We start from the raw sequence: 15,264 nt of genomic DNA, 5'->3' as shown, positions 1-15,264 counted from the left end.
TAGAAGCAGCCACATGCTGCTGTTGTGCTTTCCTGGCCACCCAGGGTTTCTTAGTTTGATGGTTTCTTCGTGTGTCTGTTAGAAAAATTAGTTCTCGTATAGTCAGCATACAAGGCCAATGAATTAATAAATCAAATACACTTCCATCTTATTAAAAGTCTTAAATTCAGCAGGATAAAAAAAGACTCCAATTTCTTCCAAAACATAATAAGCCCAGGGAGTTTTTTCCACTTAGTTCCCTGAAGAGGCAGAAAATTCTGGTCTGCCAACCTTTATTATTAGAAAGACCAGAATCCATATCAGTAATACTTTATCGTAGGCTTTCTCAACCGTGCAACCCCAGCGTTGTATAAGGCACTGGAGACTAAATGGCTTCAAGATCTGCATTTTTTTGTCCTCTGCATGTTAAAGAGGAATTTTACATAGAAAACTGTTGGCTTTAATGTTTAAAAACTAGTTAATTCAATAGTCATCACTAAAAATTTATGTTCTAGACAGCCTCCCTCTTGCTACCCAAGAGAACTTTGGGTTTCCTCTGTCTGTCATTAGGAGGTACCAGGGAAGAAGAACCCTTTTAATTGAGTTAATAGTAAGACAAATTATTCTTAGCTCTAATAATCAGAAAAGGCTCGGGGGTGGGGGTGAGATGTACCTCAGCTGGTAGTGTGCTTGCATAGTATATAGCCTTGGGCTCAATTCCTAGCACCACATAAAAGCAGTGGTGCACACCTGTAATTTTTGCACTTGGAAGTAGAGACAGAGGGGTCGCAAGTTCAAGGTCATCTGCTACCATAGCAAGTTTGAGGCCAGCATGGGCTACATGAATAGACATTGTTTCAGAAACAAAAATATCTTCTGGGTGATTGCAGCTTTGCTTTTCCACATTACCGCTTCATACCCATCATTTGTTTCAAAACTAGTTTTGAGTATTTGCCTTAACCATGACGTTAAGTCTGTTGTTAAATAAGTTGGTGAGAGTGTGATATCAATCCTACCCTAAAATGAACAGACATATGCACAAGATGAGAGAGCGACTAACAAAGGTGCCTGAAGATAAGTACAGTTCAGGAAAGAGGCTGAAGAAATAACAATGGGTGAAATGAAGAGTGGCACTCTACATAACAGGGAACTCTGTGGCTGAGTGACGTCATTATTTAGGATGTATACAGGAGAGTGGAAGGAAATGAGGTGAAGAAAGCATGGGTTAGAAGTATGGAGGTGCCGGGCAATGGAAAGCCACAGTAGGCTTTTGAGCAAAGATTTTTTTCAGAGCAGCATGCTGCTAAGAAGTGTCTACCTGCAGTGTACAGATGGGTGGAGAAGAGAAGTCGCTGTTACTCATGCATGAAGTGGTGGTATGAGGAGAATTTGCCTGCTAATGATTTAGGTAGAAGGTAAAATGGAAGAGATCACTTTCCAGTGAAGGAAGGACCAGCTTAGATGATCCATTAAGTATCTGATCAGTGAGAGACAAGGGGACAAAGACAAAGACTGTCTGGGGGACCTCCTTGCTGTGAAAGATTTGTCACTCATATTGGTTTAATAAAACACTGATTGGCCAGTAGCCAAGCAGGAAGTATAGGCAGGGCAACCAGACTAGGAGAATTTTGGAAAGAGGAAAGACCCAGTCACCACCCAAACGCAGAGGAAGCAAGATGAGACTGCCTCACTGATAAAAGGTACTAAGCCACCTAGCTAACACAGACAAGAATTATCTGTTAATTTAAATTGTAAGAGCTAATTAATAATAAGGCTGAGCTAATAGACCAAACAGTTTATAATTACTATAATTCTCTGTGTGTTTTGTTGGGACTGAACAGCTGTGGGACTGGGCAGGACAGAACCTTTTGTCTATACCTATTCTTACCTGTGTGACAAAAAAAAAAAAGCTCAGGTGAGGAAGAATTTGACAACCAGCTGCTATAATTTTTTTATCATATTAAAGTAGAGGTACCAGTTAGCTGTCCAAGTGTATTTCACAGGCCTTAGACAGTGACATGACCCAGACAGACAGAAGCAAAGGGCAAGTGTTTGTGGTAGATTAAATCACTCAAAGAGTTTTAGAGAGCAGCAGTCCATGGACATAACTCTGAGTGGGGCCTACAATTAGTGCACAAGAAAAGTAAAGCAATCAGAAAGGTTAGAAATGCAAAATCACACACCAACGCCTGAGGGTTTATTATAAGCAGGAAGGCAAAATGCCATTGGGAGCAGCTGATACAGAGTTGTTGGGGCTAGCCTGCTTGCTTTCTTACATAGTTCAACAGAGTGAAAAAAGCTCAGGTTTTAGAATTGAGGAAGATACAAATCAAACCTTTTTCCTACCATTTTGTAGCAATATAGCTTTAAGCAGCTTCTTTTTGAGTCTCAGTTTAGGATCCATTGTGACATGCTTTAGCGCTCTCTTGATCCTCTCCCCTCATGCTCTTCCTCTTTACCTCTCCTCTGCTGAGGTAGTTCACATTTCTTCTTTTTTGGTTTTTCAAGACAGGGTTTCCCTGTGTAGACCAGGCTGACCTCAAACTCAGAGATCCGCCTGCCTGTTTCCTGGTGCTACGATTAAAGATGTGCAGCACCGCTGCCTGGCTTACATTTCTTCTTTTTAAAATGTTGGTTCCAAATCAAGCCCTCGGATCTAATTCCATCATACAATTGTAAGCCAAACAGGCCTTAAAAGCAGGTAATGTGTATTTCTAAAAGATATCAGAAACTGAAAGTCCCATGACTGAACCTACTTTTATTTAAAAAATAAACACTAGATTTTGAAAACAAAAGTAGACTTAACTGTTATATTCAGATCAGAATAATAATAAAATAGGTCAGCTTTCAGAGAGGTCTCAACTAACACTCTCCGTGATGCCATGAAAGGGCCACACCTCTCTTGCCTCCTTCCTCCCTTACTGGTCTCCATGTTAGCAGTTTGTACTCTGTGCCTTTGAATCACAGTGTCTTCAGTTCTTCATACAGCGCCTTGAATATCTGGTGGGTAATTCATAAACATTTTTCAAAAGGATGTCCCGGGTGAGTTTTTAAATCAAGATTAGTACTTTATAGATGCTTATAGATATCAAGAGGTTAGAATGGATGGATAAATCTAGATAACTAATCTTTAAAATTATTAAGTGTATGCATACATGTGTGAGGGTGCACATGCCAAGGTGCATGTCAGAGGACAACTTGAGGGTATTGGTGCTTGTTTTCCATCATGTGGACCCCAGTATTGAACTTAAGTCTGTCAGTCTTAGCAGCAAATACTTCTACCCACTGAGCTACTGCACCAGCTCCTAGATATTGAAATTTTTAGAAAATGAAGATTTGTCCTCAGCTCTTATAATTGGGTAGACAGGATTAGTGGTACAGCAACAATGTACTAGTATAATTTGGACACCAAGAGAATGTTAGCTTATGGGTGGGAAGACACTGCGTGTCAGCAGAGGATCTGGAAATATCTTGAGTCTGAAGCTGGTCCTTAAATCCTGGGGTATTGTTCAGTGTGTGTCTAGCATACCTGAGGCCTAAGTTTCTATCCCTAGCGCTGAAAGCAAGGAAGTCAGATTCTCAGTTCTGTCTTCCAAGCAATGTGTTATTGCCACTTATGCACTGTTGGTCATGAGGTAAGTGGCAATACCTACACTTACAGACTTAAATCCGAGGATCTCCTTGCTGAGATCGTCTGGGTTGGATTTCCTCAGAAGGCATATCATTTCTTAATAGGTTGTAAGATAATGTAATCCATGTGTCAGACTTTATGCTTTAGAAGACAGTGAGTTTTTAAAGATTTAATATTTTATGTGTGTGGGTGTCTTGCCTGTATAGGTCTTTTTACCACATGCACTCAGTACCCTCAGAGGCCAGAAGAGGGCATCAGATCCTCTGGGACTGGAGTAACAGATGACTGTGTGCTGGGAACCAGCAACTCTTCAGCTCTGAGCCTCTCTGCAGCCACAACTGCAACATCTCTTCTTTTCTCCAGGCCTTTTGTTTTGGGTTTTTGTTTTTAAGTTTTGAAGCCTAGCTGTTTTACTAAGACTGGCTTCAGCTGACCACTGGAGTCACTGTCTGCAGAAACGTCCTTTCCTTTCCTTCGTCTGCCTTTCATTTCTCTCTCCTTTCCCTTCTCCTCTCTTCTCATGATTTTTTGGTAAAACTGGAGTTGAATGTTCAGCTTTTCAAAAATATTTTCACCATTTTATTGACGTTTTATAACAACCTATAATCTCAAAAAAAAAAAAAAAAAAAAAAAAAAAAGGTTCATCTCTCCTCCCAGAGGAGTGTTTTTCCCTTTGGTTTTAAATACCGAGCTCTCAGACACAACACTTTCCCTTTCCTTCCCATTTTTATTTTAAAGTTAAAACGCCACCTGCTGGCAAGTCTGTTCAATTACAAGATTTTTTTAAGATTTTATTTATAGGAGGGAAGGGGGAAGAGGAGGGGAGGGAGGGGGGAGGAGGAGGGAAGGAGATGGAAATTTTTAAATATAAAAAAAATAAACCATGAGAAAAAAAAATAAAAAAATAAAATATACTGGTTTGTGGCCTAAGACAAAGAATGTCACTGAAACTGTGACATCATTCTTGAGATGAACTAATCGTGCTCACATTAGTTTTCCTTTGTCAGAATTATTTATTCAGAGATATTTTATTATCTATACTTCCTTGGGGAAATAATTTTTTAATCACTTATCAAAGGAGCTTAATAGTGGCTTTTGTTCCACTTATTCTAGATAACTGACTTTCTTACTGTTTTCTGTTCTGTAATCTTCATCTTCGCTGTTTGAGTACATTTCATGTGTTTTTCTTAGTCGGCTTGTTACCGTAACTGAACACCTGAGTTTGGGGAAATATAAAAACTGTTATACATCTGGAATCTGTAAAAATCTCATGTTAAGATGCCCTTGTTGGTGGTGGTGCTAGTTTTGAGACAGTAGGCATGTGACAGGGGGACAAAGAATGCCTAGGAGAGAGGATCTCACTTTTAAAACAAAGCTACTCCCCACTGATAATAATCTAATTGCCTCCTAAGTTCCCACTCCTCAGAACCCCAATATATGACTTAAGAGGTTAGGTTTTCAACATGTGAATTCTAGGCAATGTTTAAGGCATATTGACAATTAAATTCACCAGCTGGTCATGTTTCATTTATTTATTTATTCTTTTTATCAAGCTATATATTTTTCTCCACTCCCTTTCCTTCCTCCCCCCTTCCCTTCTACCCTTTCCCATGATCCCCACACTCCCAACTTACTTAGATCTTGTCTTTTTCTACTTCCCATGTAGATTAGATGGTCAGGTTTCTGATACCCTTCATACCTCCATTTATGCAAGAGTAAAACATGTTTTTTCTCTTTGTAAATATACAACACTTTTATTTGTTCTATAGTTTATGATTATTTTTCATTGTGTAGAATTGGATATATTCAGTCACATCTTTATGCCAATGCATTTTACACTAACTTGAAGACTGACGTGTGTACAGTTGGTGTGTAATCATGTCTCATAGCCCTCTCCTACAGCCCCACGAGACAGGTGAGAAAAATGAAACCCCTGACCTAGGACAAGGTTAAAGCTGTGTCTGGTGGGAACCACATAACTAGACCTCAGCTTCCTGTTAGGTCAGGCTGTATCTGCAGATTTATTTTTAATTTTTTTGAGTGTTTTGCTTGTATTTGCCTGGCTCACAGAGGCCAGAAAAAGTTATTAAATCCCCTGGAACTGGCGGTAAAGGCAGTTCTGAGCTGCTATGCAGGTGCTGGAAACTGAACGCAGTTTAACTGCCGTCTCTCCAGCCCTCAGCCCTCAAGTCTGTCTGTCACTACTCATACGATCTTACCAATGTCTCAATATTTGGGCTTTTATTCTCAGTGATGTCTCATTGTTTGTTTTAAAATAAATACTCTGCTGCATGCCACCTTGATGTAGCTCTTAAATCACGCCACCATCTTTACTCATGTCTTTTACTGTTAAATTTCCCCATATGCTTTGTTTTCTTTTAAAATACATACTTCTGGTAAATGACACCAGCATTGTGGTATCTTATTTAATCCTAGTTTTTTGTTTCCCAGAAAATTATTTTGTGTTTAAGTCACTATATAGAATCCAGTAATTGGTTTAAAAAAGTGCTCACTAAATAATATATTCTCAAAGCTTTATAAATTGTAATCTCCAAGTATATCATTTAGTTAAGGCCTCACACATGTAAAGGATACGCTGGCAATGTAAAGAATGGCCAGTCTCAGAAAAGCTTCTGTTACGAGCAGTCATCTGCCCAGCTTTTTGGTAAGTTTACTAGCTTGTGTTTGAAAGCACCTGTACAGTTGTCATTTAGATGCTACTATGCTGTTATTTAGGTTAATATACAAATGCCACCTTTTCTATTGTTTTAAATTTTGGTAGAAAACTAGATTTTTAAAAAAAATTCTTTATCTCGCAAGACTAGAGATCAGTCTCGGGCCTCAAACATTTGGGAAAAATTGATCCTTGATACTGATTAGTAACCACATAAAGCCTTCCCATGTGAAATTTTTATAAAGTAGATAAAAATCATACACTGTCTCTTCTCGTTGCCATTATCTATCGACCCATCAGCTGTCACCAGAATTGCACTCTGCTAGGTTAAAGATTTCACAAGTAAGAATGACTTAGCAGGGTGAAGGGCTCTATTGACAATGTGGAAATGAAAAACTGCTGTTTCACACAGTTGTGAATGTTCCTTGTCCAGGTTGGTGACCAGATTGTTGAAATCAATGGGGAACCTACACAAGGCATCACACATACGCGAGCAATTGAGCTCATTCAGGCTGGTGGAAATAAAGTCCTCCTCCTTTTGAGGCCAGGAACTGGCTTGATACCTGACCATGGTAAGCAAAACAGCTAAACACTCATGCTGGGGAGGGCCCGACAGGAGGACAGGGACACCCCTTTGGAGGGCATGGACATCTTACTGGCTGACTCAGAAGTGACACCAGCACCACCAAAGAATGTTACTATAATCCAAGTGATGTTCCAAACAGTGTTATTTGTTGAAATAGCATGGATGTCTTTATTTCATCTGAAAGCACATAGTGCTTTTTGTAGAGAAATATGCCTGTAAGAAATGAGAACATTAGAAGCAAACATTTCAAATGTCTTTAGAATATCCTAGCTTTATTCCCTCCTTGGCTAATTACACATTGCCAATAAAGGTTATTTTCTTAAAGTAAGATAAGTGTGTCAATGAATGCCAGAACTTTAGGATTTTTCTAGTCACCGCCATAGCCCCACTACCTGGGGACAGGGAGGTAAATCTGAGATCATGTCTGTACTCCTGCACTGATAGTAAATGCCCTTGGCTTTATCAGACGTTTTGAACTGTCGCAGTGTTTTAAAACTCACTTTGAGAATGCATGATCCTAGAACACCCATTTTGTGCGTGTCTTCCCTACAGCCCCCATCAGAGCTTCTGTAGGGCACATGTAGACATAAGCTCCTGCAGTCCCTTCCAGCTGTGTTCTCTGGCTGTGTTCCCTTCCACCATCTGCTCATACAGCACACGTGCCCATGACATCTGTGCTGACTGTGCTGGTTTGTTTTCACATAGTCCTAGGCTTTTTCTCTTCCTTCTTCAGGTTTGGCTCCTTCCGGTCTGTGCTCCTACGTGAAACCTGAGCAACATTAAGGCTTTCAGGGCTTTTCTTGGTCTTTCCTTAAAAAGACTTGGTAAATTTGCATGTCTTTTAAATCACTTCTTTTTCTTTTTAATTAAAATGATGCTATTAATAAATACATCTACTCCTGTCTTCTGCACTTTTTCAGTCTCCTTTTGACATTAAATTGAACAGCTTAACAAGAAAAGTATTTACAGTGCCCATAAACCTCATTTGGGTTACTATGGTCTGGTCTTTTTCACTAGTGATTTTGGCAAATCCTTAACTTAAACAGTAATAATAGCTAAGTTAGTAAGTTTCTTGGACCAGCTACTTTGGTCCAGTTTTATTATTTGTATCTTATTTGGATTTATGAATAATTTATAGATCATATATTACCTCTTACAGTACATAAGTGAAACAATTATAAGATAATCTACCCTTCATGTATGAGCAGATATCTACAGGCATCTGCCTTTATAAAGAGTGACGTAAACGTGTATAAGCAATGTAACATACTCCTCCTCGGCTGTGTAACCAGTTACACACTCAAATGGCTGTCAAAGTTCAAAATTCACTGTTCCTGTTTATAACTGTTGAGTGTAACTGTGTTTTACTCAATCACTTTTTAGGTGATTGGGATATTAATAGTCCTTCATCTTCCAATGTCATTTATGATGAACAGCCACTTCTCCCATCTTCACATTCTGCTTCCATGTTTGAAGAGTCTAATGTGCCAGTAACCGAAGACTCTCTGATTAGAGCTCAGATATGTGAAAAGGCAGAAGAACTAAAGGACACTGTACCAGAAAAGAAAAGCACTTTAAATGGAAGCCAGCCTGAAGCGAAGCATCAGATTGTTCTCCAGAAAAATGTGAGTAAGAAGGGTCCACCCAATAGTTACGGGCATGAGAAGAGTCTACTAAAAGGAGAAAATGGCGTCACACGAAGAGGTAGATCTGCTAGTCCCAAAAAGTCAGCTAATCGACATTTGGAGGAACATGTGGAAAAGTTTCCCAGGCCCCTAAAAAGTGACCCCAAAGGAAAATCTAGAGATCGGTCACTCAGCCCTAGGAAAGGAGAGACTAAAGGTCAGATCACCACTAAGGCAGGCTCTGGACAAGATCCCTGCAGAAAAGGCAGGGGACGCTCTTCTAGTCCCAAGAAGCAGCAAAAGATTGGAGGCAACAGCCCTTCAAACACTGAGAGCAAATTACCAGAGGCTGGGAGCCAAAGAGCAGCAGGCCATATTTTCAACAGTACTGAACAGCTCCCAGATGGTAAAGAAAAGTCGGGTGTCATCAGGAAAGATCTGAAGCAGAGTCAACTGGGTAAAAACACAACAAGGTCTCCAGAGAAAAAGGGCCATAAAATTGATGAAACATCTCTCTCACCCAAAAAGACTAACAACACCGCTAGTAGGGCGGTGTCTGAGAAGGAGAAAGGAAAGAAACCAACCGCAGGAGAAAACGTCCAGATCTCAGCAAAGAAGCTCAAGCAGGAACCTGAAGAGAAGGTGATGTTAAATAAATCGGGAGATGACAAACAGAAAGATCCAGAGGCCAGTGACAAATGCAAGGAGCGTGCAGGGGGCATACCCGAAAACAGCTCTCCAGTCAGAAAAGCACCCATCACTCCAGGGCCCTGGAGGGTGCCACGTGCAAACAAAATCACAGGCACCATTGGCATGACTGATAAACAGCTGTGACCTTTTGTATAATTCAAAGAAATTTTAAGTTGTTATCTTTTACTATAACACAGCATTCTCTTAAAGGGGAGAGGTGTTTTTTTTTTCCCCCCCCAGAAAGTCTTCAATATCTAATTGGAGCATCAAGTTGGCCGGCTGCATGAAGGGCTTCTGAGATTGCTAAGTCCCCCCTGGCCCTTGCTGGCTGCCCTTCCTCATGCTCAGGAAGGAGCTGCACCCATGGGCTCCTCTGCCACGCCCTGCTCAGGCCACCCGCTCAGCAATGACATGATCTTAGCAGTGTGGTCACAGCTCACTCGTATTCGTGCCAAGTTATCTACTGTATCATGTCTGTTTTATCCTTCCCATTATGATATTTCCAGTCATCAAACAGTTCAGTTTGGCTTGAAGATATTTTCAATAGCATGTTGCATGTTTACAGAGAGAAATATTTGAGTCCTTGCAGAGGAAGAAATTGTTAGCTGATCATTAAAGTTGGCACTTGCCTCTTCTCACAGCTTCTGACCGTCTACTTTTAAAATGCAACTCACTGTGTTACAGGAAAGGTCAAATATTAAAGATGCTTTTTTATGGCTAAGGTGTTTCAAGTAACTGCTAAAGATATTCCTTACAATTGAATGCTCAAAATGAGAAAGACTAAGCAGCAGAATGAACAAACTCCTGCCATGTTAGCCAACCCTAATGTAGTGAGTGTCTCAGACCACCTGCAGTAGTGAGAGAAGGACAGAAGCACGTGGAAATACAATTTCTCTTCAAAGAAAAATTACTATATCTGGATATCTTGACTATTAATCATTAGTCTCTAATACATTATTGGAAAGCCAAAATATATAGATCATTGTGAGAGACTTAGTCATGAAGCCAGTGCTCCAGCCAGACAAAGAACCAGCTCCTGTGGCATAGAGAAGTTCATGTGGGGGCAGATACATGAGTTTTAAGAATTTAGAAGCAGAGCCTGCATTGGGCTTCTGCAGCAAGTCAAGACTAATACAGTATAGACTGTGTGGTGGAACTTTAATTTTTAGCTAGTTAAATAAAAACAGGAAAAGCTTTCAGAGTTCTTTTCTAAAATCTAAGAAAAACTGTTTGCTGAAAGTTGAAGACAATTTTTAACCTCATGCAATAGATCAGGATGTTAGTTAGGTTCCCTGAAACAGCATTCAGAAGCATCTATAAATACAGACATTTCTCAGACCAAAACTGTCTACTTATGGAGTATTTGAACACTCATTCTGTTACCCTGTGAGTCTGACAAACTCCACTGTGACCAACTGTACTGACCCCTGTAGGAAACACATGCTTCCACCCAGAACTATATTTACCCATCTGTTATATATAACTACTTGAATAGAGCAAAATTAGGAGGCTTGATAAATGCTAAGAATTTAGTACCGCAGAAATGGTTTATTTTCCCTATAGTCCACAATTAGTGACACAAATCCTATTTTTATTGTTAACTGTGACATAACTTTGATGTCATATGCTGTCAGTCTGATGTGGCACTTCCTAAGTAACTTGTCACTGTATTGATTATATACTGACTTAGTCATGTGGCCTTGGAATGCTGAGCAAATATGGATGTCCTGGTTGTAAATGTTTATATATGTACAGTACCTTTATATATACACTTGAGGTTCTGATTAGAGAAAGATCTGTAAATCGCTTGTTATTTTTTATATAGATATTAAAAAAGAAAAAAATTATGTCCTGCTTTTTTTTTTTTTTTAACTGTCAGCATCATTTAACATTGCTGTTTGCGGACTTAGTTCCCATCAAGATCTGAGTCATAAGAGTCTTAAAATCAGGAAGACATAATAATGTGTCTTTGCCTGTACTGAATTTCATATGTAAATGAAAGCCTTGAGTTGTATACCATTATTTCATTGCAAAGACATTTTTTAACGCCCCTTTCTCCACTACTAGTGAAGACATTGCATCTCACTGGAGTTCAGGTACTACACATTTATAGTGGAATAACACTATACCACTTACCACAAGTTCACAGAATTTCATGGTGGGTGATTCACATTATTTAAAAACATTTTATTTATTTTAAACTTAGAGTTAAATATCTGGATTTGATTTCATTTCACTTCATGTGTGTGTTAAATCCTACTTCAAAACTCTGGTTTATTAATACTCTTCAGGAGAAAAATTCCTATAATTGCATGACCTCACACTAAAAATAAAGTCTAGTTCTATTTCCAGACCCACATGGAAATAATGGAAATGTGTCAGAGCAAAAGCTGCTCAAAGTAGTTGCTATGAAGTTCTGTGAACACTGTTACCAGGCAGGGCTGCTGCAATCCCACAGTGTTGCCTCCTGACAGCTCTAGCACCTTACAGCTAAGCAGCTCTGAGCAGTGTCAACTCCTTGATCAAGAGTCTTGGACCCCAAAAGCATTTGGCTTCTTATTTTTACATGAGAACACCTTCATTTAAAGGAAATTTGGGCAGCGAGATGGCTCAGCAGATAAGAACACCGCCACCAACCCTTCCATCGCCAAAACTATGGTAGGAGAGAACCAAATCCATTAAGGCGCCCTTGATGCACACTCTGTGTGTGCATTCACATAAATTAAAAAGCAAAATAGTGAAGATATTTATTATTTTTGTGCAGAAATACAAAGCCAAATGCTTGTACACATCTGGACAAATGGAGTTCCACATTTATATTTCCATTTCTCACCAAAAGTATTGATGACACACAAGAGCTTGAGTAAGGTTCTGCCTAGTGACCGTCACAAAGATGTAGACTGGAGCTGAGCCTACTGTATGACCGTATAACCAAAGAACATCTGCGTAACCTGACTGAAATACAGAGTCCACTCTAGAGTGGGAATGCATCAGAGCAACTGTCTATCTTTGTGTGCCTTGCACCTAAACGCTACCAATTTTATAAATAGCAACAGATACATTTATTTGGGAAGTCTATCATCTTTAGCAGAACTTGATAGGCTGTAAGTTCTCTAGGGTACTGACTTAGAAGCTGAACCTGTTCAAAGCTACTTGGTCTCTATGCATATAAGCAGCATTAAATATGAGGGAGCATATGAATGCTTATGAAGAATTTTATCTAGTAGAAAAAGTATTTCATGCTCTAAATATGGACACAGCCAAATGCTTAAACTATGTACATTAAAGTCAAAAAGAAAAACAAATTTAAAAACCAAGAAACTTACTTTAGGACAAGCACTAGTTAACCTGCGTGCTACCTTATCAGAGTTGTGTGTGTTGTGCAGAAAAAGTATACCACTGCATGTTTGTGTTCAAATTTCATCGCTCAGAAGAGGCTCCAGGGACTGACTACAGGAAACAGATTACTTCAATTACTAGACTAGTCCATGTATGTGTAAATTAATGAATTCCCAAATCACCATGTTTGGGAACAAGACCCAGCTGACCTATTAAGCATATGTAGTTTTAAATTTTTCAAAGCTTTCAGTTTGATTAATTTAAAAAAAGGTTGATTCACCTTGCATGGTTTGTTCACCAATGAACAAAAAGCTTGAACCCATAAACAGACACATTTGAGACATCCTGTTATTTAGAATTTCTCTGGTTGAAAAGTGGAGAAAACTATATCCCAGTTAGGCAAGCACATGGTTATTTAGCTTTTCAATGTTTAGTTTATAGTTGTGACCATAACATGTCTAAGAGGTTTATAGATTATATCTCCATAGCAATTTTAGGAAGGATGATTTCCCCCAGTTAAACATTTAAAATCCAAATCAATAGGTGAATTTCTTATTCTTTGATAGATACTGCTACAATTAATTAATTGGCTTTAATGTGCATAGTATAAAATGGGCATTTATCTACAGGATATGAAAGTAAGTAAATAAGGCTGTGTCCATATTTTCGAGTATGAGATTTAGACTTTCTACCAAATAATTCTACATCTTGGTTTTATTTATCAATAATGTAGTATTATCAAAATCTTAGCCCTTTGGGGAAATCAAAGTATAAGTCACTAGATAATACACAGGTATCAACAAAACACTGATTACTGCACAAGAAAGAGCGTGGGATGATGTGGAAGGCAGCAGTGACACAGGAGGGCCTTGGAGGTGACCACAGAAAACATACAGCATTTAATATGGATTACAGTGTAAGAATTTCCATATTTTAAGCTCATTCATGCAGCTGTGAAAAATCAACTTTTCAGCTATAATGGAAACCCAGCAGAGCAGAACAACCCAGGTGAGTCTAAAGGAGGCTTCGCTAGTAGCAGTGAAAACCATGAATTTTTACTTTTATAGAACTATGACAAGACAATACGCCAAGGCAATCAACAAAGAAAGTTTGTTTGAACTTACAGTTCCAGAGTTAAGAGTCCATGATGGTGGAGTAGAGGAAGCAGGCAAGCTGGCTGGAGCAAAAGCTAAGAGCTCACATCTTGAGTTGCAAGCAGGAAGCAGAGAGCATGAACTAAAATGATAAGAGTCTTAGTTCTCAAAGCTGGTCTCCAGTGACACACTTCCTCTAGCTAGGGTACACCTACCTCCTAAGCCTCTCCAAACAGTGCCACCAATTGTGGAAGAGTATTCAAAAGACTAAGTAAGCACGACATCATTCAAATTACCACAAGGCAGAACTAGATTAAACATTTAGCAACTGGAGTGATGAGAGCAAGCAGGCCTGCTTTTCGTCCCGCCAGACACCCACACGGCTAGCTTTACACCCGAAATAACAGCACACAAACTGTATTCATTTAAACACTGCCTGGCCCATTAGCTCTAGCCTCTTACTAATTCTCACATCTTGCTTAACCCATTTCTAATAATCTGTGTAGCACCACAAGGTGGTGGCTTACCGGGAAAGATTCAGCATGTCTGACCTGGTGGCTGGCTTCATGGCGACTGTCTCAGAGAGGAGAGGCATGGCAAGTGCTTAGAAAAATGTTGCTTTAGCAGAAGTATGTATCCTAAGTCTAACTGTCCCTGGCATATCTACCAAGATTAAAAGCAATCCTTGAAATGTCCTGTCTCAAAGAAACTGCATTTCAAAATAAAGCTCAATAAGATTACAAAAAAAGAATCCATGCACACCACAACACCACACTCACAGTTCTAAAATTCACAACCAATAAAAAATTACCAGGCATGTAAAACAGGAACATGTCCCAAATGAAGAGACAAGACAATAAAAACAAAATCCCAAATGACCCAGACAGCAAATATTATAAATATATAAATTATGTGGGAGAAAATAAATATTTTAAGGAGAAACATGGAAGGCTTTGTTTTTAAGACTGAAATCAACTTTCACAGGTGGGAAATGTACTGGGCAGAGCAGACAGACTAGCACATGCTTGTGAGGCTGACAGAGAGAGGGGGGATCAGGAGCTGGAGGCCAGCCTTGGTGACAACAGTGCAACATCTCAAAAAATTAACAATAACCTGGATGATTCTGCCAAATTAGAGCTGGACAGTATAGAAAACTTAAAGGTACAACAAAAAAATATAGTCTGAAAAAGCATAAGCTTCGGTGAGCTAAGGGATGCTTCAAGCAGCCTAATACATACATGGTGGGCTTGAGTTTCAAAAGGAGACAATCAGAGTGGAACGTAGAAAGTTAATTTTTTAACGCCAAAAAGTTTTTGTAATCTGATTATGTGAATATACGAACTACCTATAAAATGATACAAAAACAATAACCACAGTTCCTTAAGGCCAACAAATCCCAGTACAAACATGAAAACAGCTACACCAACACAAATGGTTCCGCTGCACAAGCTCAGTGGTAAAGCTACAAATCTTAAAAGCACTCAAAATTAAATAGCAGATTCATTACTGGAGAATAACAAAAATGAAAGGCTTCTGGTAAGAAACAAGGCAATCAGAAAGCAAAGAGACAACTATTTGTTTTTGTTGAGACCAGGCTGGCCTCAAACTCAGAGATCTACCTGCCCCTGCCTCCTGAGAGCTTAGAT

At 39.2% G+C, this 15,264-nt stretch overlaps 1 protein-coding gene across 3 annotated transcripts in view; it reads left to right on the top strand.

The window, feature by feature from the left end:
• Magi3 (membrane associated guanylate kinase, WW and PDZ domain containing 3) overlaps window positions 1-11,032 on the top strand; it is a 227,632-nt gene extending 216,600 nt beyond the window's left edge. For 2 of the 3 annotated variants that reach the window (XM_038310990.1, XM_038310991.1), the window contains exons 20-21: window positions 6,718-6,856; window positions 8,254-11,032. In XM_038310990.1, coding sequence (XP_038166918.1) covers window positions 6,718-6,856; window positions 8,254-9,329 — 1,215 coding nt within the window. In that variant the 3' untranslated portion in view covers window positions 9,330-11,032. Of the gene's footprint in view, window positions 1-6,717; window positions 6,857-7,603; window positions 7,695-8,253 lie in introns of all 3 variants that reach the window. The other variant, XM_038310992.1, reaches the window with a different exon arrangement.
• Window positions 11,033-15,264: the final 4,232 nt, after the last annotated feature.

Source organism: Arvicola amphibius, chromosome 14 (assembly GCF_903992535.2).
Source record: "Arvicola amphibius chromosome 14, mArvAmp1.2, whole genome shotgun sequence".
Classification (NCBI taxonomy): domain Eukaryota; kingdom Metazoa; phylum Chordata; class Mammalia; order Rodentia; family Cricetidae; genus Arvicola; species Arvicola amphibius.
This window is presented reverse-complemented; position numbering and strand designations above follow the sequence as displayed.